General features: G+C 47.2%; 1 protein-coding gene and 2 long non-coding RNA genes across 3 annotated transcripts; 2 read left to right on the top strand and 1 right to left on the bottom strand.

The window, feature by feature from the left end:
• Positions 1-10,747: 10,747 nt before the first annotated feature.
• On the top strand, positions 10,748-12,157 carry LOC123074666 (uncharacterized). Its single transcript, XR_006436030.1, has 3 exons — positions 10,748-11,075; positions 11,177-11,382; positions 11,729-12,157. It is a non-coding gene; the product is annotated as an uncharacterized lncRNA (long non-coding RNA).
• A 483-nt stretch (positions 12,158-12,640) lies between these two features.
• LOC123074667 (uncharacterized) lies at positions 12,641-13,319 on the top strand. Its single transcript, XR_006436031.1, has 2 exons — positions 12,641-12,740; positions 12,814-13,319. It is a non-coding gene; the product is annotated as an uncharacterized lncRNA (long non-coding RNA).
• A 1,525-nt stretch (positions 13,320-14,844) lies between these two features.
• Positions 14,845-16,519, bottom strand: LOC123074664 (UDP-glycosyltransferase 88B1-like). Its single transcript, XM_044497446.1, has one exon. It carries the CDS (start codon positions 16,451-16,453, stop codon positions 15,020-15,022), a length of 1,434 nt encoding a protein of 477 aa, XP_044353381.1. The 5' UTR covers positions 16,454-16,519; the 3' UTR covers positions 14,845-15,019.
• Positions 16,520-27,878: the final 11,359 nt, after the last annotated feature.

Below are 27,878 nucleotides of genomic sequence, written 5' to 3'. Positions count from 1 at the left end.
TGGTGGAAGTGTAGGTCGGGGCCTTCTCAACCAATCCCAAGAAAATCAACAAGTTTGATTGGCTAGGGAGAGAGAGATCGGGTGAAAATGGAGCTTGGAGCAACAATGGAGCTTGGGGATGGAAGTGTTGGGGAACGTAGCAGAAATTCAAAATTTTCTACGCATCACCAAGATCAATCTATGGAGTAATCTAGCAACGAGGGGAAGGGGAGTGCATCTACATACCCTTGTAGATCGCGATGCGGAAGCATTGCAAGAACGCGGATGAAGGAGTCGTACTCGTAGCGATTCAGATCGCGGTTGATTCCGATCTAAGCGCCGAACCACGGCGCCTCCGCGTTCAACACACGTGCAGCCCGGTGACGTCTCCCACGCCTTGATCCAGCAAGGAGAGAGGAAGAGGTTGGGGAAGACTCCGTCCAGCAGCAGCACGACGGTGTGGTGGTGATGGAGGAGCGTGGCAATCCTGCAGGGCTTCGCCAAGCACCGCGGGAGAGGAGGAGGAAGAGGGGTAGGGCTGCGCCAAGAGGGAGATTGTCTCGTGTGTCTGGCAGCCCCAAAACCCCCACTATATATAGGGGAGGGGGAGGGGCTGCGCCCCCATCTAGGGTTCCCCCCCAAGGGGTGCGGCCAGCCCTAGATGGGACTTGGGGGGCGGACAAGGGGGGAAGAGAGGGGGGCGCCCCACTAGATGGGCCTTAGGCCCATCTGAGCCTAGGGTTTCCCCCTTCCCCCCCCCCTTCCTGCGCCCTGGGCCCCTTGTGGGAGGTGCACCAGCCCACCTAGGGGCTGGTCCCTTCCCACACTTGGCCCACGCAGCCCTCTGGGGCCGGTGGCCCCACCTGGTGGACCCCCGGGACCCTCCCGGTGGTCCCGGTACATTACCGATAGCACCCGAAACTTTTCCGGTGACCAAAGCAGGACTTCCCATATATAAATCTTTACCTCCGGACCATTCCGGAACTCCTCGTGACGTCCGGGATCTCATCCAGGACTCCGAACAACATTCGGTAACCGCGTATATCTATTCCCTATAACCCTAGCGTCATCGAACCTTAAGTGTGTAGACCCTACGGGTTCGGGAACCATGCAGACATGACCGAGACGTTCTCCGGCCAATAACCAACAGCGGGATCTGGATACCCATGTTGGCTCCCACATGTTCCACGATGATCTCATCGGATGAACCACGATGTCGGGGATTCAATCAATCCCGTATACAATTCCCTTTGTCTATCGGTATGTTACTTGCCCGAGATTCGATCGTCGGTATCCCGATACCTTGTTCAATCTAGTTACCGGCAAGTCTCTTTCCTCGTTCCGTAACTCACATCATCCCGTGATCAACTCCTTGGTCACATTGTGCACATTATGATGATGTCCTACCGAGTGGGCCCAGAGATACCTCTCCGTTTACACGGAGTGACAAATCCCAGTCTCGATTCGTGCCAACCCAACAGACACTTTCGGAGATACCTGTAGTGCACCTTTATAGCCACCCAGTTACGTTGTGACGTTTGGTACACCCAAAGCATTCCTACGGTATCCGGGAGTTGCACAATCTCATGGTCTAAGGAAATGATACTTGACATTAGAAAAGCTCTTAGCAAACGAACTACACGATCTTGTGCTAGGCTTAGGATTGGGTCTTGTCCATCACATCATTCTCCTAATGATGTGATCCCGTTATCAACGACATCCAATGTCCATGGTCAGGAAACCGTAACCATCTATTGATCAACGAGCTAGTCAACTAGAGGCTTACTAGGGACATGGTGTTGTCTATGTATCCACACATGTATTTGAGTTTCCTATCAATACAATTTTAGCATGGATAATAAACGATTATCATGAACAAGGAAATATAATAATAACCAATTTATTATTGCCTCTAGGGCATATTTCCAACAGTCTCCCACTTGCACTAGAGTCAATAATCTAGTTCACATCACCATGTGATTAACACTCACAGGTCACATCACCATGTGACCAACATCCAAAGAGTTCACTAGAGTCAACAATCTAGTTCACATCACTATGTGATTAACACTCAATGAGTTCTGGTTTGATCATGTTATGCTTGTGAGAGAGGTTATTAGTCAACGGGTCTGAACCTTTCAGATCCGTGTGTGCTTTACGAATATCTATGTCATCTTGTGGATGCTACCACGCGCTACTTGGAGCCATTTCAAATAACTGCTCTACTATACGAATCCGGTTTACTACTCAGAGTCATCCGGATTAGTGTCAAAGTTCGCATCGACGTAACCCTTTACGACGAACTCCTTTTCACCTCCATAATCGAGAAAATTCCTTAGTCCACTAGATACTAAGGATAAGTTCGACCGCTGTCATGGGATCCATTCCCGGATCACTATTGTACCCCTTGACCAACTCATGGCAAGGCACACTTCATGTGCGGTACACAGCATAGCATACTGTAGAGCCTACGTCTAAAGCATAGGGGACGACCTTCGTCCTTTCTCTCTCTTCTGCTGTGGTCAGGTCTTGAGTCTTACTCAACACTCACACCTTGTAACACAGCCAAGAACTCCTTCTTTGATGATCTATTTTGAACTCTTTCAAAATCATGTCAAGGTGTGCGTTCTTTGAAAGTATCATCAGGCGTCTTGATCTATCTCTATAGATCTTGATGCCCAATATGTAAGCAGCTTTATCCAGGTCTTCCTTTGAAAAACTCCTTTCAAACAACCCTTTATGCTTTCCAGAAATTTTACATCATTTCGGATCAACAATATGTCATTCACATATACTTATCAGAAATGTTGTAGCGCTCCCACTCACTTTATTGTAAATACAAGTTTCTAACAAACTTTGTATAAACCCAGAAACTTTGATCACTCCATCAAAGCGTATATTCTGACTCCGAGATGCTTGCTCTAGTCCATGGAAGGATCGCTGGAGCTAGCATACCTTTTAGCATTCTTAGGATCGACAAAACCTTTCTGATTGTATCACATACAACCTTTCCTTACGAAAACTGGTAAGGAAACTTGTTTTGGCATCCAACTGCCAGAATTCATAAATCCAGCTAATGCTAACATGATTCCGACGGACTTAAGAATCGCTACGGATGAGAAAATCTCATCGTAGTCAACTCCTTGAACTTGTGAAAATACTCTTTGCCACAAGTCGAGCTTCAGAGACGGTAACATTACCGTCCACGTCCGTCTTCTTCTTAAAGATCCATTTATCTCAATGACTTGCCGATCATCGGGCAAGTTCACCAAAGTCCATGCTTTGTTCTGATACATGGATCCTATCTCGGATTTCATGGCTTCTAACCATTTGTCGGAATATGGGCCCACCATCGCTTCTCCATAGCTCGTAGGTTCATTGTTGTCTAGCAACATGACTTCCAAGACAGGATCACGCATTACTCTGAAGTAGTACGCATCCTCGTCGTCCTACGAGGTTTGGTAGTGACTTGATCCAAAGTTTCATGATCACTATCATAAGCTTCCACTTCAATTGGTGTAGGTGCCACAGGAACAACTTCCTGTGCCTTGCTACACACTAGTTGAAGTGACGGTTCAATAACCTTATCAAGTCTCCACCATCCTCCCACTCAATTCTTTCGAGAGAAACTTTTCCTCGAGAAATGACTCGTTTCTAGAAGCAATTACTTTTACTTCCAGATCTGAAATAGGAGGTATACCCAACTGTTTTGGGTATTCTTATGAAGATGCATTTATCCGCTTTGGGTTCGAGCTTATCAGCCTGAAACTTTTTCACATAAGCATCGCAGCCCCAAAATTTTAAGAAACGACAACTTAGGTTTCTCTGAACGGTGTCGGCTCAACGGAATTGCGTGGTGCCCTATTTAAAGTGAATGCGGTTGTCTCTAATGCCTAACCCATAAACGATAGTGGTAATTCGATAAGAGACATCATGGTATGCACCATATCCAATAGGGTGCAGTTATGATGTTCGGACACACCATCACACTGTGGTGTTCCAGGTGGTATTAATTGTGAAACACTTTCCACAATGTCTTAATTGTGTGCCAAACTCGTAACTCAGATACTCATCTCTATGATTATATCACAGACATTTTATCCTCTTGTCACGACGATCTTCAACTTCACTCTGAAATTACTTGAACCTTTCAATAATTCAGACTTGTGTTTCATCAAGTAAATACACTCAGCATCTACTCAAATCATCTGTGAAGTAAGAACATATCGATATCCACTGCGTGCCTCAGCACTCATTGGACTGCACACATCAAATGTATTACTTCCAACAAGTTGCTCTCTTGTTCCATCTTACTGAAAACGAGGCCTTTCAGTCATCTTGCTCATGTGGTATGATTTGCATGTCTCAAGTGATTCAAAAATCAAGTGAGTCCAAATGATCCATCTGCATGGAGTTTCTTCATGCATATATACCAATAGACATGGTTCGCATGTCTCAATCTTTTCAAAAACGAGTGAGTCCAAAGATCCATCAACATGGAGCTTCTTCATGTGTTTTATACCAATATGACTCAAGTGGCAGTGCCACAAGTATGTGGTACTATCATTACTATCTTATATCTTTTGGCATGAACATGTGTATCACTACGATCGAGATTCAATGAACCATTCATTTTAGGTGCAAGACCATTGAAGGTATTATTCAAATAAACAGAGTAACCATTATTCTCCTTAAATGAATAACTGTATTGCGATAAACATAATCCAATCATGTTTATGCTCAACGCAAACACCAAATAACAATTATTTAGGTTTAACACCAATCTCGATGGTAGAGGGAGCATGCGATGCTTGATCACATCAACCTTGGAAACACTTCCAACACATATCGTCGTCTCACCTTTAGCTAGTCTCCGTTTATTCCGCAGCTTTTATTTCGAGTTACTAACACTTAGCAACCGAACCGGTATCTAATACCCTGGTGCTGCTAGGAGTACTAGTAAAGTACACATTCATATAATGTATATCCAGTATACTTCTGTCGACCTTGCCTGCCTTCTCATCTACCAAGTATCTAGGGTAGTTTTGCTTCAGTGACTGTTCCCCTCATTACAGAAGCACTTAGTCTTGGGTTTGGGTTCAACCTTGGGATTCTTCACCAGAGTAGCAAATGATTTGCTGTTTCATGAAGTATCCCTTCTTCCCTTGCCCTTCTTAAAACTAGTGGTTTTACCAACCATCAACAATTGATGCTCCTATTTGATTTCTACTTTCACGGTGTCATACATCGCGAATAGCTCAAGAATCATCATCTATCCCTAATATGTTATAGTTCATCACGAAGCTCTAATAGCTTGGTGGCAGTGACTATGGAGAACCATCACTATCTCATCTGGATTATTAACTCCCACTCGATTCAAGCGATTGCAGTACTCAGACAATCTGAGCACACGCTCAACGATTGAGCTTTTCTCCCTTAGTTTGCAGGCTTAAGAAACTTGTCAGAGGTCTCATACCTCTTGACGTGGGCACTAGTCTGAAATCCCAATTTCACTCTTCGGAACATCTCATATGCTCTGCGACGTTTCAAAACCGTCTTTGGTGCCACAATTCTAAACCGTTAACATTACGCACTGAACTATCACGTAGTCATCAAAACGTGTATGTCAGATGTTTCGCAACATCTACAGACGACGCTGAGGTTCAGCACACCGAGCGGTGCATTAAGGACATAAGCCTTCTGTGCAGCAATGAGGAGAATCCTCAGTTCACGGACCTAGTCCGCATAATTGCTACTATCAACTTTCAACTAAATTTTCTCTAGGAACATATCTTAAACAGTAGAACTAAAGCGTAAGTTATGACATAATTTGCAAAGACATTTTGACTATGTTCATGATAATTGAGTTCATCTGATTAATGAATGAACTCCCACTTAGATAGACATCCCTCTAGTCATCTAAGTGATACATGATCCGAGTCAAACTAGGCCGTGTCCGATCATCACGTGAGACGGACTAGTCATCATCGGTGAACATCTCCATGTTGATCGTATCTACTATACGACTCATGTTCGACCTTTCGGTCTCTTGTGTTCCGAGGCCATGTCTGTACATGCTAGGCTCGTCAAGTCAACCTAAGTGTTTCGCATGTGTTCCGAGGCCATGTTTGTACATGCTAGGCTCGTCAACACCCGTTGTATTCGAACGTTAGAATCTATCACACCCGATCATCACGTGGTGCTTCGAAACAACGAACCTTCGCAACGGTGCACAGTTAGGGCGAACACGTCTCTTGAAATTTTAGTGAGGGATCATCTTATTTATGCTACCGTCGTTCTAAGCAAATAAGATGTAAACATGACAAACATCACATGCAAATCATAAAGTGACGTGATATGGCCAATATCATCTTGCGCCTTTTGATCTCCGTCTTCGAGGCGCGGCATGATCACCTTCGTCACCGGCATGATACCATGATCTCCATCATCGTGTCTTCATGAAGTTGTCTCGCCAACTATTACTTCTACTAATATGGCTAACGGTTAGCAATAAAGTAAAGTAATTACATGGCGTTATTCATTGACACGCAGGTCATACAATAAATTAAGACAACTCCTATGGCTTCTGCCGGTTGTCATACTCATCGACATGCAAGTCGTGATTCCTATTACAAGAATATGATCAATCTCATACATCACATATATCATTCATCACATCCTTTTTGGCCATATCACATCACATAGCATACCCTGCAAAAACAAGTTAGACGTCCTCTAATTGTTGTTGCATGTTTTACGTGGCTGCTATGGGTTTCTAGCAAGAACGTTTCTTACCTATGCAAAAGCCACAACGTGATATGCCAATTTCTATTTACCCTTCATAAGGACCCTTTTCATCGAATCCGATCCGACTAAAGTGGGAGAGACAGACACCCGCTAGCCACCTTATGCAACTAGTGCATGTCAGTCAGTGGAACCTGTCTCACGTAAGAGTACGTGTAAGGTCGGTCCGGGCCGCTTCATCCCACGATGCCGCCGAATCAAGATAAGACTAGTAACGGCAAGTAAATTGAAAAAATCGACGCCCACAACTACTTTGTGTTCTACTCGTGCATAGAAACTACGCATAGACCTAGCTCATGATGCCACTGTTGGGGAACGTAGCAGAAATTCAAATTTTTTTACGGATCACCAAGATCAATCTATGGAGTAATCTAGCAACGAGGGGAAGGGGAGTGCATCTACATACCCTTGTAGATCGCGATGCGGAAGCGTTGCAAGAACGCGGATGAAGGAGTCATACTCGTAGCGATTCAGATCGCGGTTGATTCCGATCTAAGCGCCGAACCACGGCGCCTCCGCGTTCAACACACGTGCAGCCCGGTGACGTCTCCCACGCCTTGATCCAGCAAGGAGAGAGGAAGAGGTTGGGGAAGACTCCGTCCAGCAGCAGCACGACGGTGTGGTGGTGATGGAGGAGCGTGGCAATCCTGCAGGGCTTCGCCAAGCACCGCGGGAGAGGAGGAGGAAGAGGGGTAGGGCTGCGCCAAGAGGGAGATTGTCTCGTGTGTCTGGCAGCCCCAAAACCCCCACTATATATAGGGGAGGGGAGGGGCTGCGCCCCCATCTAGGGTTCCCCCCCCAAGGGGTGCGGCCAGCCCTAGATGGGACTTGGGGGGCGGCCAAGGGGGGAAGAGAGGGGGGCGCCCCACTAGATGGGCCTTAGGCCCATCTGAGCCTAGGGTTTCCCCCTTCCCCCCCCCCTTCCTGCGCCCTGGGCCCCTTGTGGGAGGCGCACCAGCCCACCTAGGGGCTGGTCCCTTCCCACACTTGGCCCACGCAGCCCTCTGGGGCCGGTGGCCCCACCTGGTGGACCCCCGGGACCCTCCCGGTGGTCCCGGTACATTACCGATAGCACCCGAAACTTTTCCGGTGACCAAAACAGGACTTCCCATATATAAATCTTTACCTCCGGACCATTCCGGAACTCCTCGTGACGTTCGGGATCTCATCCGGGACTCCGAACAACATTCGGTAACCACGTATATCTATTCCCTATAACCCTAGCGTCATCGAACCTTAAGTGTGTAGACCCTACGGGTTCGGGAACCATGCAGACATGACCGAGACGTTCTCCGGCCAATAACCAACAGCGGGATCTGGATACCCATGTTGGCTCCCACATGTTCCACGATGATCTCATCGGATGAACCACGATGTCGGGGATTCAATCAATCCCGTATACAATTCCCTTTGTCTATCGGTATGTTACTTGCCCGAGATTCGATCGTCGGTATCCCGATACCTTGTTCAATCTAGTTACCGGCAAGTCTCTTTACTCGTTCCGTAACTCACATCATCCCGTGATCAACTCCTTGGTCACATTGTGCACATTATGATGATGTCCTACCGAGTGGGCCCAGAGATACCTCTCCGTTTACACGGAGTGACAAATCCCAGTCTCGATTCGTGCCAACCCAACAGACACTTTCGGAGATACCTGTAGTGCACCTTTATAGCCACCCAGTTACGTTGTGACGTTTGGTACACCCAAAGCATTCCTACGGTATCCGGGAGTTGCACAATCTCATGGTCTAAGGAAATGATACTTGACATTAGAAAAGCTCTTAGCAAACGAACTACACGATCTTGTGCTAGGCTTAGGATTGGGTCTTGTCCATCACATCATTCTCCTAATGATGTGATCCCGTTATCAACGACATCCAATGTCCATGGTCAGGAAACCGTAACCATCTATTGATCAACGAGCTAGTCAACTAGAGGCTTACTAGGGACATGGTGTTGTCTATGTATCCACACATGTATTTGAGTTTCCTATCAATACAATTTTAGCATGGATAATAAACGATTATCATGAACAAGGAAATATAATAATAACCAATTTATTATTGCCTCTAGGGCATATTTCCAACAAAAAGATGTAGTCAACTCGGAGAAGAAGACACTCCTTATATAGTGGAGGGACAAATCCAACCGTTATTCACCAACTCAGCCTGCGCAACACGGTACTACCGCGCCAGGGCCGCGGTACTACCGCAAGGGCATGCGGTACTACCGCCCGAGCAGCACAAACCGGGACAGCCCAAATGCACGGAAGCAGAGGGCGGTAGAACCGCTGGCGCGGTACTACCGCAAGGCAGGGATGTTCTAGATTTCGGGAAGGCACGGACATATAAAAATACATCCGTGGCAACTTCCGCTGAGTTGGAGTCAATGCAAAAATCCGGCACGGTAGTACCGTAAGCCAGGAGCGGTACTACCGCGCGTGGTGCGGATGTAAAAAATTACATCCGCTCCTACTGCCGCGTAAGATGCTGAGCCAGGCCAGAACGCACGGTACTACCGCACACCGGGCGCGGTACTACCGCGTAGGGCGCGGATATAAAAAATTACATCCGCCCCTACTACTGCAGCCGCAGGAGCGCCTGATCTGGGGTCACGGTAGTACAGCTCCAAGGAAGCGGTACTACCGTGGGCACTTGCGGTACTACCGTGCCAGGGCCTGGTACTACCGCAAGGGCCTGCGGTACTACCGCTCCTAGGAGCAGTACTACCGCATGCCCAGGCTTAGCAAACACGACAATTTGCGTAGACGTGAAAAGATGGAGGACACTCCAAAGTGCCACAGGAAAGGAGGTGCAATTGGAGTAGACGTGTATGCGATGATTCCACCCAAACCTTTCCAAAGCGGACCCCCTCTTAATAGTACGGCTTTCCTATGACTCAAATCCACCGAAAAGAAATATAGAGAAACGCCGTCTTCGATAGTCTTCGAGGGGCACCAAATCGTCTTGTGCGTAGTGATGAAATGCCTGAAATACTCAACGCACACGATCGGTTCGCAAAAGCATTGTCATCAATCACCAAAACACATTAGGGATAAATATGCCCTTACAGTTATCTATAGTAACAACCAATCAAAGACCGAGCTAGTTACGACATGGACAGAGAAAGCGCCAAGCCAGCGTTTCTCAGTTTTTTAGAAAGAGGTCAGGACCTCTTTTTTATATACAACAAAAAGACCACAGTTTAAGAGATACCATGATTTGTTAAACTGCAGTATTTTTTCATCCAAACGATTCAAAGTATCGAATACCAAGGTTTTTCAGAAACCGCAGTATTCTTTAAAAACTAAAAAAAATACTTTGGCCCCCAAACGCACCCTGAGTGTTTGTGAGTTTTTCTTTTTTGAACTTCAGAGTGTTTGTGAATTGAGAGCCCTCTGATTGCAGAATTACCTATGTTAAAGTGATCAGTTGCATTCCACGGTATAAATTTGCCTTCTTCTACTTGCAAGTGCACTTCTATCAGGGCCGACCAATTGTCCATGATTTAAGGGACCGGTTAAAAACTCGACTGAAATTTTATTTGGGTCAGCTGCTGGGTTTCAGCTGTCAGATCGGAAATGAACAGACACATGCCTTCTTCAACCTCCAGACCCGCGTAGCCACCATAGACCTTACCGCCTTCTACCGCTGCCCACGGCGCTCCCGCGACCGCCTCGCCGCTCCGCCCTCACCTCAACCGCCGCCCACCGCCATGCTGCACCGGCTCCCGGCGAACTTTGCTGCAACTATGCATAATGTCTGGAGTATTTGAGTAGCTAATGGCAAAGAGAAAGACGTGGTGTTTTGTGAAAATAAACTATGGTGTTATTTATGGGACGTGGAGTATGTGATCGTGAGCTCCTGTGAGCTCGGAATCACACCCGCCCAGAATAGCTCCGAGATTCGGTGCATTGAATGGAGGTGGCAGACCGCAGGTTCACTACGAACGGGGAAAATCTCATATATTCCCTTATACGGGCCTGACACATGGGCCCTTATGAACGGAAGTTTGCACGCCGTCGACGAAGCGAGGACCGAGCCGTGGCTCGAGACGTCGCCGGCGTCCTGATCCGTGGATCAGATCAGTGGCTTTCCGGTAGCGGTGGTGGTTGACGCTGTAAATGACGTAAGTGGGCCGCCGGCTGCTAGGGCAGTGAACTTGGATTAGGCCTTCTTCCCAGGCGGTTGTAAGGTGGGGAAATCTACTGCGGCGAAGGCGACTGCGGTCTCTAGCGAGCTCACGGGTACTCCGGCGGCCATGGAGTTCCTGATGCAACCGATAAACAGGTTAGATTCTACTCGATGAACAATTGTTTTGCATGGATTGGATCCCTTTTTTGTGGCTGGCTGTGATTCTGTCGCCTCATATTTTGTTCTGGATTAAGTAGAACACTGCTAGAGGAGGTGAATGATAACAACAGCACGATGGAGCCCGTGCAGATGTTGAGATGCCAGTACCAGCAGCTTCTAGTGCGGACGGCCAGAACTGTCGTGATGAAGCAGCTGTTGAGGGTGGAAGTGCAGATAAGGCTCCGTGTTGGGAGCAGTCTATAGAGCAATTAGACCCAAAGACACGGGGGCGCCGGACACAAAGGTACGGCATATTTGCAGAGTAATTGCATGTTTATTTAGGGATTCAGATCGAAAATCACCAGTATCATGTATATGGAATATAGCATGAACTGCGGTGAGACGTCTGAGATGACATGTTCATTTCTGTAGGCAGTATTTGGTAAAATGCATATAAATTAGAAACAATAGTGTTGGAATCTGGTATCAGCCATGATTAATACTGATGCGAAATTAGTACTGTTGGGAAAGTAGACAGGAAATATGCATATGGGAGAGAATCATTTGCCTTATATGATGCAGTCATGATTCAGTTTCAGTACAGTGAGAGAAATAGGTCATTAATTTTTTTCTCATACAATGTCTAGCAGAATGCGTGTGGTGCTGCTGCTCTAGGCAGGGCTCCTTGCGCAGCCAGGGTCACGGCTTCGGAGAAGACCGTGCGACACAAGCGCACAACTTGCCTTGAATGCGGGGATGTGCCAAAACAGCCACATAAACCGGCTAGATGCAAGAACTGTGGCGTTGAAGGGCACTGATGGAACAACTGTGAGAAGCCAGCAGAACTTAGGCTGAAGTAATTATCTGGGACATTTACTTATAAGTCAGCAAAATACTACTTTCAGATAACCAGAACATGCGTTTTTTCCTGTCTGGGTTGTATGATCTGTAATCTGTTCATCCGGATTAGTTGGTTTCGTATATCTGTGAGATGTATGTGTTTTTTCCTGTCAGGGTTGTAAGATTTCAGTTATCTGAATTTTTATCTGAAACTATTGCTGTGATGCTTGCTTCTGCAGTTGCTTCATATGGTGCCTGAATCATGTTTAATAGAAACGTTATGTACGCAATAATTTTGGTACCTAATCTCGGTTACAGTTCTGTTAGAATAGCACATAATGAACAATTATGCCAAGGCTGACCTGATTTGCAAAAACTGTTCTGTGCACGCGTACACGTACCTGTCATTTTTCTTATTGAAGCAGGGACATGACTAAATGCATGTGGCAACTGTTCTGTCAGGTGCTGGAGCCTAGTGGGCGGGAGATATGGCGTGAGTGTGTACAAATGGGCGATGGGGTCTGGCTCATGGAGTAGCTCACAGCCATTCGGACTTGAGAGGGCCAAGATGGGAGCTTCAAAAGTTTCCCGGACTGCATCTTCGTTGACCAGAACTGAAGAATGCTCCAAGGCGTGCAATGGTTCGATTCAGGTACGCTTGCTCTGCTGTCTGAATCTTGAATGCACTTCTTCCTGACGATGTAAATCTGATAGTAGGCCACAATGCAAGCAAACGCAGATTCAGAAGCGTCAGTTAACCAGGGAGATGATCGTGTGCCTGTGAGTAGCGAGAACTCTGTGGTTTCCTCGCTCTCTCTCCAGGTGTTTGAGCAAACCAGTCGTTGATAGCTATAATATTGTAGCCATTGTGCTAATCCAATGTGATTTTTTTCAGGTTAGCGCCGGTGCGAAGTTGGAGAGGCAGAGGAAGGAGGTGAACCGAATGTTGCTGCTCATGAGTTGCGAATGAAGATCCAGAAGAGGGGTACGGCCAGCACGACCCCGTTGGAACAGAATCAACGGCCCAATCCGTCCTCGTCCGTCTGATCCACGTCGCAGCTAACTGACGGACTTATCTGATCTGTGGGCCACATGCTATTTCGGGAAATAAGAACGAGGAGCACATACCCGTTGCTATACAGTCTGCGGCACAGATCGCGAGATGAATAAATGGTACCGATTCCGAGCTCCTGTGAGCTCGGGCTCACATAGGCATTTTCGGTTATTTATGCTCTTATTTGTCCCTTTTTCTCGTGTTCCGTGGTATGAACGTTTTACCAATTGCTCCGTTTAAAATGATATGAGAGCATCTATTTTCTTGGAGTGGTTATTTATCAGGTGCCCTGAAAATATTTATTTTATTAGTCAGTATTTATGGCCGCTGGATGAGCCTTGGAAATCTTTCCTGCATTTGCACATATCCTAATGTTCAGATTAGATTATTCTTAGCATTGACTTAGAACTTTTTTTCTAAACCGCTTGAGAAACTGTAAAACGGTTATTCTATTTTGTTTGCTTCCAAAGGTAAGATACAGGTAGGTTACAACTGAAACTGGTAAAAAAAGGGAGGGAAAAAAACCCACCTCGACGGTACTTGTTTATTTTCGGGAAACGTTTTACGTCGGCGCGCCGGTTGAAGCTTGCGCCGGTCTGGCGCGGGACGTCAGATCTATCTGGATCAAACGACCAGAGCCGTGCTGTGCTTTGTGGCCCCATGCACTGCACCTTATCTTCTTAGCGTCTCTCTCCTCCGCTCGTTACCCCCGCATCTAAACACAATCCCCTCGTCCTCTCTTTTTTCCCAACGAGAGCACATCTCCATTGCTACTCCTGCTAGCCTGCAACCTCATGCTGCCATGAGGGGCGTTCCCAAGCTTGCCCCCCTCTCCTTCCTTTTCGACCTCCGAAACGGGAGAGTTGCTTGCTGCATAGTCTCTTCGGCGTGCTCCCATGGGGGCTCCACGGCGTGCTCCCATGGGGGCTCCACGGCGTGCTACGACGGGGCTCGTGGCCTGCTGGAACCGACAGCAAAAAATGTTGGAACCAGCGACCCCAACTGCTAGAAACGGCGACAAAAAATACTACAACTTGCGACAACATTTGCTACAACGGCATGTATGGCGAGCTACAACCGGTGACGAAAAATGCTGGAACCGGCATCCTCCATTGCTGGAACTGGTGATGTGGTGTGCTACAACGTTGTGGGACGGTAGCCTTATGTAATCCGTAGATGACGGAAGTTGTATCCTGCGGTGCGCTACTGGACGACCGGCAACAGAGAAAGCTGCAACCTCGGCGTGGAGAAGCTGCAACCCCCTGTCGTTGAAGCAATATGGCTCGCCGGTCACCGTGGTCACCGCAGTCACCACGGTCGGTTCCAGCAAATATGATCACCGTTTCCAGCAAACGCGAGTGCCGGTTCCAGCACATTGTCTAGCTGGTTGCAACATCCTCGGCGTGTTTTTGCTGGAGACGACGAAGGCCGGTTCCAGCAAAATGCAAGTACGGTTCCAGCAAATCTTCTTGCTGGTTCCAACATTCCTCGACCATTTTTTTGCTCGAGACAACAGAGGCCTCGTTTTTTGCTGGAACCGGTGATATGGTCGCCACCGGAGCACGGCCGTCGTGCACTGGAGTTGCGAGTGTCGCCACCGAAGCTGCAAGCCTGCAACCACGGGCACACGCTGCTGCATCCACGGAGGCGAGAAAACGCAGGTGATCGACGCCGGTGAGGGCGGCAGGCGGTGTCGATGAGCAGGACGCCGGTGAGGGCGGCGGCGACGAGCAGTACGCCGGTGAGGGCGGGCGGCAGGCGGCGCAGCACTGCGACCAGAGGAGGCGACGTGCATTCAAGGACATGCGCTAGATGCGGGACCAGCGAGAGGAAGGAGAAGCTCGGGGCAAGCCATTTTTCTGCCCAATCCAATGGCCCACCTGCATCTTATAGGATCACGCTCGACCGGCCGAAATGGTTGGGCCGGTGCGCCGGCGCGTATTAGTCGCCTTTATTTTCGCAACAACTTAATACTCCCGCACACAACTTCGCTACGCTTGTGCCACACGTACATCACGGGATCCCTTCTTGACCGATCCAGCCAACGTCAAGCAAGTACCCACGCGTCAACCAGCGACGCCAACGTCGCCTCAGACTCCCCGTCCTCACGCATCGCCTCATTCGCCTGCCGCATGGCCGCCTGCGTCCGCCCACGGATCACCCTGCCGCCGTCGGAGTCCATCATCCACTTAACCTTTGCTGCCACCTCCTCGGCCTTCACCATCTCCTTGTCATACCCTTCCATTGTCAGGGCTAGCCCAAGCTCCTTCTCCAGGAACACCTTGTTCACCCGCTGCTCTGCGTACAATGGCCACGCTAGCATCGGCACACCCGCCATGATCGACTCCAACACCGAGTTCCACCCACAGTGCGTGACGAACACGGCCACCGCTTCATGCATAAGCACATCACGCTGAGGTGCCCATGACTTGACGACCAGGCCCGTCTCCTTGGTACGGTCCAGGAAGCCCTCCGGGAGTAGGGCGTCGAGGTCCGGCTCCGACGGCCCGTCGAACTTCTTCGCCGGGTCATCGCTGGGCGGGCTCTTTACGACCCAAAGGAAACGCTGCCGGCTTGCCTCTAGCCCGGCCGCCACCTCCCTGATCTGCTTGGCGCTAAACCGACCGAGGCTGCCAAAGCAGAGGAACACCACGCTGTCCTTGGGTTGGGCATCCAGCCACGCGATGCACTCGTCGCCGCACTTGGTGCTCACCTCCTGCATCTTTATCAGCGGCCCAATGCAGTAGACTGGAGGGGTCGGAAGTCCGGAAGGCGAGCAGAGCCCGGCGATGATGGTCTCCACGGCCCGCGGCTCGAGCGAGCGGAAGGTGTTGACGAGGATGCCCTGGGACAGGCACAGGTCGCTGCACACACTCACGAACTTCGTGTATGCTACGTCATCGCGGTCCATGATTGGCAGCATGGAGTCTGTCGCCGGAAACGAGGGGATTCCAGGAACGTGCACGAGCTCATCACCCATGTCCTGGAAGTTGGCGGTGGTCTGAGCGTGCAGGACCGGGAGATGCAAATAGAGAGCCAGGACCTCAGCGCCGGAGGTGAAGAAGAAGTAGAAGGGAATGCCGAGCTCCGAGGCAACGCCGCGCGCGACATTACAGAAGAAGTCTGCTACGAGAACGGCAGGGGAGGTGGCAGCGAGGAAATCACGCAGGTGAGGGTTCGAGACGCGGGCGACCTCGAAGGTCAATGTCTCTGGGTGGTTGGATTTTACGGGCGGGAGCACGACTTGCGGGAGACGGTGGAAGGAGATGGTGGGGTTGGCCGCCGAGACGCCGGCGAGGAAGGGCCCTGTTGCGCTTGCCCCGGTGTTGTGCGGTAGATCGATGACGACGATGGTGACGGCGAGGCCGCGGGCAGCGATGATCTTACCCAGTTCGATCATCGAGACCAGGTGGCCCATGCCCGGCGACGGGTACAGCACCACCAGCTTCCGTGGCATCGTGGTGATTGCTGCACGCTCCATCTTGGCAACGGTATGCCTGCTCTGGAGTCGTGGACGCTGTGGTGGTGGTGTCTGCTTTGGAGTGTGGAGTAGCACAAGTGGAGTTGGAGATGCATGGCGAACCGATGATTTATAGGGGCCGATGGTCTGTCTGACCCGTCTGGTGGCTGAAATTTGTAATTTTCTTCTACTTGTTGCATTGCAGATGATGTGTGCACCAGTCGCAGTGGCAACCGTGAGATGCGGTCAGGTGTGGATAGTTGGGCACTTGGACTTGCGTTCTTGCTTCGCTTCTTTAGTACGACGGGTCTAAGCACATAACGTCATCGCTGACGGATGGAACCATTTCAAGTCCCACCTGTCAATTGCTATGTCTCATGAGGGACGAACTAGTTCGACACAAGGAGTAGTATATAATTTGCACGTACGTGAGGATCCAGCCCAATGCCCATGCATCCTGATGGTTGATGTAATGATGTCATTGCTTGTGTATCAATAGCGCTTCATCTCTTGCCATCGAGCACCCCTGATTACTTCTCTGATTGGCATTACTTTCAGTAATTTATTCTCGATTGAGCTGTATCTCATGTGTTGTTCCTCGACGCTACTTTATCGGCATCCATTTCCTGCAAATCATTTTGTTCCGGAAACACGTTGTCCTGTGTGTATCTGTGTGTTAGGAGTAAATAGCATAAAACTACCACTTTTCGTGCTAGGGTTCTAAAAAACCACCTCTTTTTTGTTTGTGACTGATACCTATCACTTTTCTCGTCGGCTGTCTCAAAAAACTCAAATCGCCCGTTGCTAGCGTTTTGAACTGTTTTCTGACGGTCCGGGCCCGCCTGTCAGGCCACGTCAGCACCGCGCGTGACAGCGAGGCCGTTAACGGCCGTTACTCGGACCGACCGGTGCGATCGGACCGCACCCGCTCGCTCGCTGTCGGCAGCATCTCTCTCTCGCACCTCCTTTCCCCCGTGCTCTCTGTCTCTCCCGACGATGGCGGCGGCGAAGAAGAAGGACGACGGCGAGCCTGGGGCGACAGCCAGCGGCGAGGGCGGTGCTCACTCCGAGGTCAACAAGTGGCTAGGCAGCGCAAGTTTCCCGACCCAGCGCTCGTCTGGGCCACCGACGCAGGAGGTCCAGATCTCGCCGGCGTTCCGCGCGGCCAGGGCAGTGGCCAAATGCATCCACGCGGATCCAGAAGGCGGGCACCAGTGGGCCTCCTCACTTGGTGGCGTGGAGTAAGTTATGAATTGTTTTAATTATTTTTCTTAGTTTATTTATGAACTAGGGTTAGGATTTGTTTCTTAGATTGTTAATGAATTAGTTTCTTTGGTATATTATTATGTATACATTGTAAGCAATATATGAATTATGGTTTAGGTTTGGATGATATGTTGTGCAAGTGAAACTGTTGCATACTTTTTAACTTGAAAATCTGAAGAAATCTGAATGTGTTGTTTCTTTTTTTGCATAGTTTGGATGATGAAGTATGGGAATTGAGGCTGCATTTTCAGGGTAGAGACAACATGGAAAGGAAGTTTTCCTTATCAGAAATGAATTACCTGATAAGTTAGCACTTATTGAACTTGAGGGCTATGGGTTGGATGCCTATCTGTCATATGTTAAGGATGAGGGTAAGGGGCTGGAGGGGATTGAGGTTTTGGACAGTGATGAGAAGGTGGAGGAGATGCTAGATTTGTTTGCTGAGAAGAAAATATTGAACATAACAGTGAGAGAGGCTAGTGAACCAAATCCAGCAGATGCAAACATGGACCATACCTTGCTTGAAGAGCAGATTCCAATGAGTCAAGTTGGTGATCCCATTGTTTATAGTGTTTCCCAAGAAGGTGTCCTTTTCCCTGTCTCAAATTCTTCACAGCCTCCACTTGTGCCAGTTGATCCATATTTTAACACACAACAGAGCTGTAATTTCAACAAGGGAAAAGAGGCAGTGGAAATTGAAGGCATTGAAGCAGAAGATCAAGATGAAGATGAGTTGGACAAATCCTCTTCAGATTTTGAGTTTTTCAGGGGTGATTACAGAGGGAAGAAAATTTCATACAAGTCTTGGGCTAGGGGAGAAGATGAAGGTGGTGAAGGAACAAGTCAGCACTATAGGGAAGAGGAAGAGATGGCTGAGCATTATTTTGGGGCAGCTTCTGAACCCTCAGAGTTTTGGCAGGAGCCAAATGGTTCTGAAGAAGATGATGAAGAAGAAGCTTCAGATCATGTGAAAACTGTGGCACGGAAGATACCTGTGAGGAAACAAGGCCCAACAAGCAGATCACACAGTGAGCCAGATCACATAAAGTTTGAAGATTTCGTGCCAGAAGCTGATGAGTTCTGCTTTCCAGGTGATGAAGGCATTTCTGATGAAGAAGATGATGCACCTAGGTTGCCTTGTGGCAGGAAGAGAAAATTGAAGAAGAAGAAGAAGGAGAGAATATGGTATGATTCCTCTAGGCCTGACGCACATGAACAGTTTAGGATTCATTTGTGCTTTCTGAATGTGGTAGAGTTCAAAGAAGCATTGAGAAACTACCATGTTAGGACACTTAGGAACTTTGAGTACCATAGAAATGATCCAAGTAGGATCATAGCCTGGTTCTCAGATAGAAAGCATGGTTGTGAGTTTTATATTACTGCTTCTAAGATTGCCCATGAGTCAACCTTTAGCATCAAGAAGATGAATCTTGATCACACCTGTGGAGCAAGTGGAGAGAACACAAAGGTTACCATGAAGTGGGTTGCAAAGGCTGTTGAGGATACTGTAAGATCCAATCCTAGTGCAGGTGTTGAGACTATACTGAGTTATACAAAAAAGAAAATTGGAGTACATGTTCCAAAAAGTTTGGCCTACAGGGCAAGGAGGAAAGCAGTTCATGTTGTGCAAGGGGATCACAAGACACAATACTACAGGTTAAGAGACTATCTGCCGTGTGTTTTGGACACAAACCCTGGTAGTAGGTGTGTTGTGACAACAAAGGAATTTGAACTCCACCCAGCACCTACCCCAAGGTTTCATTACATGTTTTACTGTCTGTTTGCTTGTAAGGAGGGGTTCCTAAATGGTTGCAAGCCTTTCATAGGTAAATCTAGTCTGTATAGTGCTTAAATAGGGATTGCATTACATGTTTACTAAGCACTAATGGCTTAAAATGCAGGTCTTGATGGATGCTTCATCAAACTAAGCATTGGGCAGCAAATCCTGGCAGCAACAGGGAGGGATGGCAACAACAACATCTTCCCTATTGCATTTGGTGTTGTTGACAAGGAGGAGACAGATAGTTGGACTTGGTTTCTTACACAGTTAAGGACGGTAATTGGTAGTGGCAACAAGTTTGGGCCCTACACAATTATGTCAGACAGGTAAAAGGTACAACTACTCTTCATGATTTAACTGCTTTTCCTTGCACTATGTAATGCTTTCTCTACTTCACTAGTTATTAATACAAAATCAATGAACAGGGTCTGCTCAATGCAATAGAGGATGTATTTCCTGATTCCCCTCAAAGATTTTGTTTAAGACACATATATGCCAACTTCCAATCAGCTGGGTTTAGAGGGGATGAATTGAAAAAACATCTAGACCAGGCTGCATATTCTTTCACTAAGCATGGGCACGATCTGGGCATGGAAGCATTGAAGAAAGAGAGTGAGGAGGCATGGAAGTGGTTGTCCAACATACCAGTCCATACTTGGGCCAGGCATAGAATGGATGCTATATGCAAGACAGACCTTGTTGTAAACAATCTTAGTGAAGTTTTCAACATGATGATTCTGGATGTTAGGAACAAGCCCATAAGGCCAATGCTTGAAGGAATGAGGACAAAACTCATGATCAAGTTTCAGAAGATTAGGGAGAAGACAGAGGCATGTAGGTGGGATATCACACCCACTTACTCTGAGATATTGGAGGAGGCCAAGAAGTGGGCAAAATATTGTGATGCATATATGGCTGGACCAGGCATTTGGCAAGTTACAAGTAGTTCAGAAAAGACCTACTGTGTAAACCTAAACAACTACACTTGTGACTGCAGGAGGTGGGATATGACAGCTGTTCCATGTAGTCATGCTATAGCAGCAATGCAGAAGGTGAAGCTACACCCTGAAGATTTTGTCCATGAGTTCTTCAAGAAGCCCCTCTACTGTGAAACCTACAAGCATATTATATACCCTGTTCCAGGCCCTGATTGTTGGGCACACACCATGGGGATGACATATCTCCTCCACTATTCAAAGAAAAGAAGGGTAAAAAACAGACAGCTAGGAGGAAAGGACATTTTGAGGTGCCTGCCAAGAAGGATACATCAAGAATTGGGACAGTGACTTGTAGCAATTGCAATAAGCAAGGTCACAGATATACCACATGTGGTGTTCCACTGAAACTCAAACTGCAGATGAGAAAGAATAATCACCAGGTATGCTTATTGATAAAGAAATTTCTGTTTCATAGGCTAGGTGGTTTAATTCTAATTTGCTTTGTTAAATGTGCAGGAGAATAGGTCAGACTACTCTTCATCTACCATGGCTACTACAGGTGTGGTTGCACCACCACCACCATCAGCACCATCAGCACCAGCCATAGCTAGGAAGAGGCCTGCAATAGCCACAGCTACTCCAGGACCAGCAAAGAGGAACAAGGCAGCTGCTTTTGCTACTCCAGCACCTGCCACATCAGCACCTGCCAAGAAGACCAAAGCAACCAAGAATACAAGGGCTCCTAGCACATCTTCACCAGCCAAGAACACAAGGTCATCCATTGCCTCTCCAGCAAAGAACACCAGAGCATCAACAGCCAGCAGAGGAGGGGGGTACACAGGTTTCAATGCTCCAAGGCAAGCTGCTCACTCTGAGATGGAGATTGGGTCAAGAGGGTTAGGAAGCCAACTGGAAAGTGGAAGGCATATTTCAGTGCTAGTGGTAACTATTGAGTGCTGGAAAGTTGTCTTGTTTGCACTGTATAAGTGCTGAAACCTAAGTGTTTGCTTGCTGAAACCTATGTATTTGTTAGCTGAAACTTGAGTGTTTGCTTCCTAAAACCTATGCATTTGCTTCCTGAAACCTGAGTATTCGGTTCCTGAAACCTATGTATTTGCTTGCATTATGAAACCTGAGTGTTTGCATTATGAAACCTGAGTGTTTGCATTATGAAACCTGAGTGTTTGTGACTTCTGGGTTGCACTTCCTGAAACTTATGAGCTTTGCAACTGATGCACAGATTGATAGAAACATTCTTTCAAAGAATCAAACATTCTTTCAAATAATCAAACATTCATAGATTCCACCATGCAAACATTCTTTCATACAAAGAGTTGTACAGAAAGTGGAAGGGATACATAGCTCATACTCTTATTCATAATAAAAATAACTACTAACAACTCTCAATCGTAACGATCGAAGAAACGGCGCCACTTTGCTCTGGTAGAAGGGTGAGGAGCGATTACTGCCTGTGCCCTAGCCCACCTGATGATCTTCCCTGAGCTCTTGCGCCTCCCGCCAGGGACAAGAACTGTGAACTCATCTGAGTTGCACTTCTCCAAGATCTTCTCTGCCAGCCTCCTCTTGAACTCCAGCTCCCACTCTAGCTCCCAAGCTGATGGCATGGGCACCGCAGGGCGAGCCCTTTGCCTCCTCACATCCACTGCATGCACTGCCTCCTCTTCCTCATCTGTCACCTCCCCAAGCTCTGGATCCATCTAGGGTTTCAAGAGGTGGGGTGTGGCGGCTGTGTTCTGGAGGGAGGAGGGTGGGTGGAGTAGGCTATTTATGAGCAGTGGAGGGTGGGTGGAGTAGGCCTAGGTTTGTAAATATAACTGGGCCACAAAGCCCAGGTGCAAAACACTAATAAACATAACTACCTTTTAAACATAAAAAAACACATAGCATAGTCCAGCAGTGCTTATCACTGACTCCATAACATAGCATAAGAGGTTAAACTACAGGCAGAACATTCATTACAACTTAGTTCATAACTTAGCATTAAAGGTTCTAGCAGCATAAACTACAGTTCTTAACATTGGCATAGACATAGACTAGATTAGCTTCACATTCCCCAAAATGTACACCCCATATCTTCACATCAGATTGTTAGGCCACATACTTATAAAGGCCTTGGATGTACTTCACCATCTGCAGAACACACTTCATGAATCAAGGATGGCCTTGATTTTCTCAAGTTTCTCCTTGCTTGCATGCCCATCCTTCAGCAGCTCATTCACCACATGCTCAAGCTTGGCCTTCTCTATCTTAAGCAAATCTCTCTCCTGTTCAACCTCCTTTTTTGCCTTCCTGGTATTCTTGATAATGTCAGCTTGACTCTGTAAAATGCACCTTTGTTCCTTGGCAAGTTTGAGCTTCTCCATCTGAACCTCCAACCTAGCACTCTCTTCTACCTCTTTCTTCTTCTTCTCAAATTCTTCCTCCTCAACTGCCTTCTAGTAATCCATGTGGTCTACCCTACCATCCTGCCAATCAAACATCTTGGATACATCTTGGACAATCTTTGTGTACTCAATGCACAGCTTGTCATTTTCAGTCTTAAGCTTGGCCAAATGCTTCTCATACTTCTGCTTATCAACTACCCTGCCACAATTCTGTTCATGGTACATGTCCCACAGCCTGGACAAGCAATTCTGAAGAATTGGATGCCAGGGCTTGTCAACCCACTCAGTAACACCACAGTTAACACCTTCACTCTGCATTTGGAAATTGAAATATACATCACTAAGTGCACTCAATTTCATAACAACAAATCATATCAGACTAAGAAACTGAAGGTGAGGCTTAAGTAAACTGAATATGTTGTTTAATATAACTCAAACTATAACTGGAACCCAACCTGCTTGTACAAGTACATTCACAAATATATGCTTCCTATACATAAGCATTTTTGATAGTAACCATATCCCTCAATACCTTAATACAAGGCATATTGCAGTTCATCCTAAATAATACAGTGCAGGTTCATAAGAGCAACTTGTCAACATAATATTGTGTGGGTTCAGAAAAGCAACCTGGCATCCTTGTATATACATGTGTGGGTTCAGAAGAAAATGATTCCAATTAAGGTACTATACCTGCGGCACTGGACAACCATAGAAACGCCTTCCAGTTAAGGTTCCTTCAAATGCCACACACTTAATTGGCCTCATGTGGTGCATCATGCAGGTGGGTTCAGAAAGCTCCAGCTGGCCACAGAAAAGAGGCTCCACGGTGGTGTCAGGGGTCTCCTGCATGAACACAGCAACAAAATCACCTTAGCTCACAGAACCAGACATAGATCACAAATTAATTCCCAAATCCAACAAGAACCCTAACCCTAACCCTAGTTTTCAAGCATACATAAACATAGCTCAAACAGCAACCATAACCCTGCCTACTAAATAACAGTAACCAAAGCTTACCCTAGCTCACCAAGTTGAACACTAACCTAATCTAGCTCCTAGATGAACCCTAACCCTAGCTCAGCAGATCGAAAAACTTACCCAAAGAGCCATGTCCATGCTTGTGATGTCGCACTCATCCTCTGAGCTCGTATCCCCGTCATTCCAGGAAGGCATGGCGGCGGTGGAGCTTCCACAGCGCAAGTCGCCGCCGGCGTCCAAGAGCAGAGAGGAGAGGAGAGTGAGAGCGAGAGAGAGAGAGAGATGAGTGCGGGTCGGGGAGCAGAGTGAGAGCAGAGTGAGAGGGAGGGAGACGACTTAATGAGCGGTCCGACCGCACCGGCTCGGTCCGAGTAACGGCCGTTAACGGCCTCGCCGTCATGCGCGGCGCTGACGTGGCCTGACAGGCGGGCCCGGACCGTCAGAAAATGGTTCAAAACGCTAGCAACGGGCGATTTGGGTTTTTTGAGACAGCCGACGAGAAAAGTGGTAGGTATCAGTCACAAACAAAAAAGTTGTGGTTTTTTGGAACCCTAGCACGAAAAGTGGTAGTTTTATGCTATTTACTCGTGTGTTAGGCTGATTTATATCTGGTGCTACTTAGTTATTTGCCTCAGCCTTGCTTTGACGAACATGTCCCAGTAGTGTGTATCTGCTCGTATGGATTGTTGCAGCTAATCTTTATAGAGCGAATCCCCATTCTAATGTTATTAGTTTTGTTTCCATTCCTTGTGACCGTCATTATTCTCATAGCACTGTGTTTCCATACCTGCATGATTATCATCTCTTGGTTAGAATCGTTCATCTAATCTATCTGTTTTGTAGTGATTTCTTTCCTTAGTTGTTTTTCATCCTAGATCCGCACCTGTCAACTTTTATTTTCCGCTGTGCTGTACCAAGATATTTCAACTTTCGAAAGACCCCCTTCTGATCGATATACTCGATCCTACAAGAACATTCAGCCTATTACCAATAAGATTGTTAAAAGAATTTGTGGATGGAGGGGCAAACTTCTTAGCTATGAAGCAAAGTTGATTTTGCTACAAACTTGTATTGCGAGCATTCCTATGTATTTGATGTCAATTATTAAATTTCCTAAATGGGCAATTGAAGCAATTACTTCGCAAATGACTCATTTTTTCTAGGGCAACCTCGGGGATACCCATAAATATCATCTAGCTAATTGGAGATTTGTGTCCCAAAAGAAGGCCTTCGGAGATCTAGGGGTCCTTAATCTCAGAGATTTTAACATGGCCCTGTTAGCATCTTGGGCTAAAAGATTTTTTTATAGGTGGAGACAAAAACTGGATTACATTGGTGAACTACAAGTATAACACTTGTAAGCCTAACGGATTCTCAAAAAAAAAACTTGTAAGCCTAACATTTTTTTGTCCAAAACAAATATTGGTTCCTATATTTGGAAGGGTGTTACTTGGGCCTTTGTTGGGTCTGACGTTTTTATAAATGGTTCCTGGGGAATGGTAGTTGCATTAGCTTTTGTGGCATGATATCTGGGCTGGTGAAATAACTTTAAAAACCCAACTGTGCGATATCTTTGATATCTGCCAACAACAAAGTTGTTGTGTTTCCCAAGTCTGGGATGGGCATACCCTGAAACAGACATTTAGGTGATGTGTGGATGATGATTTCCTAGTTAAATGGTAGGAATTGCTGGTCGTTCTTTCGGCCTATATTCCCAATGATAATGTTGATCGACATATGTCGTCTCTAAAACCTTTTGGCATATATTTTGTTCATTCCTTTTATAATATGATTAACTAGAGAGGGGTCTCTACCGCTGTTTGGAAAAACTTCTGAAAAATTGTGGTGCCCATAGATATCTAGTTTTTATTTGGCTGTCTTTTGATAATAAGATTTTAACGAGGGATAACTTAAGCAAAAGGCAACATGTTTGACCATTGGACTTGCCTCTTCTGTGGCCAGGCTGAAACTGTCCACTACCTTTTCTTTGTCTGTCTTGTGGCAAAAGAGATTTGGAGAGATGTAGTTGAAGTCTTTAATTTCAGAATTCCTTGTAATATGTCTGAATTATGTGCTTTGTGTTGTGCTGATAATAAACAAAATATGGTTGGTATATCTTATGTTGTTGTTGTTGTCTGAAGCTTATGGACAATGCGTACTGACTTGTATTTTCAAGACGTGTGCTGGACAAGTACCTGTATTCTTCTGGGGAGAATAAGTGCAATGATTCATCAATGGAAGACGCTATGAGCAGACACTCAATCGGTCATACTGCGAAAATGCCTTCTACTATTGGACCGGCGAAGAGGAGAGCTTCTAAAGATCGCGTGGAGATGAAGAGGTAGCCGGGAGAAAGGACTCGTCAGCGAGGCTTTATTTTGAGAGCACATTCCGGCTGAACGTTGATGACATGTAATAGCTAGCTGGCTACATTATTTCCTTCCTTCGCTGCATTTGAATAACTTTCATATTGTTCGTCAACTTTTGTGGTTAGCTGTAAGGTCACCTCCAACATCAACCCTAAAACCACCCGCAATTGTCCGGACTGTGCGGTGCAGATGTGTTTTGCCATCAAATGCAGTTCTGCATCGGTCCGTAGGTCAGTCTAGACATGTTTTTTCCCGCAAACCGAAGACAAACTGGGGGCTTTGCGGGCGTCCGAACCGCTGCCACACCCGCGTCTGACTAAGTTGGCCCGCCAAAAAAAGCACCCGCGCCCGCCGCATGTTCCCACTTGAAAAGGTTAGCGCTGCTCCAGAGCACCAGTCGCATTCATGCCGGCTTAGAGCGACGCGACCTCTCACAACGCTCAGGCATTGAAACGGCGCGTCGGCGGAGAGCGCCGCCCTCGTCGCTTCCTGGTGCATGTGGCTGCCCCGCATTCAAACGACAACCCGTCCGCCTGCCTACGTACATTAAACATGTGTGTGGTTGCCGAGGAATGGCGAGCAGGTGCCACCCTTCCGCCCGTTTGCCGCTCGCCATTAATCATGTCGCTGGTAGCCCTACCCCCCGCTATATCAACCACATGCCCGGCCATAGCCGCATCCATCACCCTCCGCTCTCTTCCTCCTCTCTGCACCACGCCCGCCATGGCGCCCTCGAGCTCCAAAGCCGCCTGGCCAGCCTCTCGTCCAAGTAGAAAAAGGAGATCGATGCCTTTGCAGCCGGCAGACAGACGAAGGCCGGCACTACGGACGTCCCAATGGAGTTCCCAGGGCTCATGGCTGTGGAGGAGGCGGGGCTTCATTTTTCAGGTCTCATGGCCTGCCGGAGATGGTGCCGGCGGTCATTTTAGTCTAGGTTTAGGGTCCGGTCTAGTTGAAATGTGTCTAAATGTAATGAATTTGGTCTGATTTAGATGAAAATCATCCGGTTTTATGTAAAAATCATCCAAGTATTAATGAATATTGCCTGGTGCGTTCAAATATGCATCAAATTTATTCATATGCTAATAGCACTGGATGCCCGATTCCCGCACCCGTGTCCACGGACCGACCCCCTGTGTGCAGACGGATGCAGGAGGAAATTGGGGGCAAACGTTGGAGATGCCTAATGGGTTTATTTTCTGGCTCGGCAAACATTTGTGGTTTGTTGTGCACTGTTTCAGTAAAATGGGGCGGGGGTAACCCCTTTCTTCAAAAAAAGCATAGGCGGTTAGAGTCGGTTTCATGGCTTCGAATGCCTGGCGTCTGTGTCTTACTACCTCTCCGTGAAATTGTAAGGCCTTGTACAATGCAAGGTGTTTAGGGGGGTTCTTAAAAAAATAAATCAGACTTTTATTAAGCATCGGTGTTTATTTGTACATAGTAGGTGCTTAATTAGACGCCTCTCTTGTAGAAATAGGCACCGGTGCTTTAGAAAAATTTGGTTTATTTTTCTAAGCACCTCCTTGAGCACCTAGCATTGTACAAGGCCTAACAGGCGTTCTTGCACGTATGTCCAGCTTGACAGATCGCGGCTCTTCCAGAGCAGAACTGAAGTTTGAATTCTGATAAACCATCCAAAAGATAGCACAAGCCAGACGGATATCATCAGATTGAAGCGGGGAGGTAGAATATCTGCAAATGTGTATC

Source organism: Triticum aestivum, chromosome 3D (genome assembly GCF_018294505.1).
Source record: "Triticum aestivum cultivar Chinese Spring chromosome 3D, IWGSC CS RefSeq v2.1, whole genome shotgun sequence".
Classification (NCBI taxonomy): domain Eukaryota; kingdom Viridiplantae; phylum Streptophyta; class Magnoliopsida; order Poales; family Poaceae; genus Triticum; species Triticum aestivum.
Note: the sequence above shows the minus strand (reverse complement) of the source record. Positions and strands in the feature narration are given on the sequence as shown.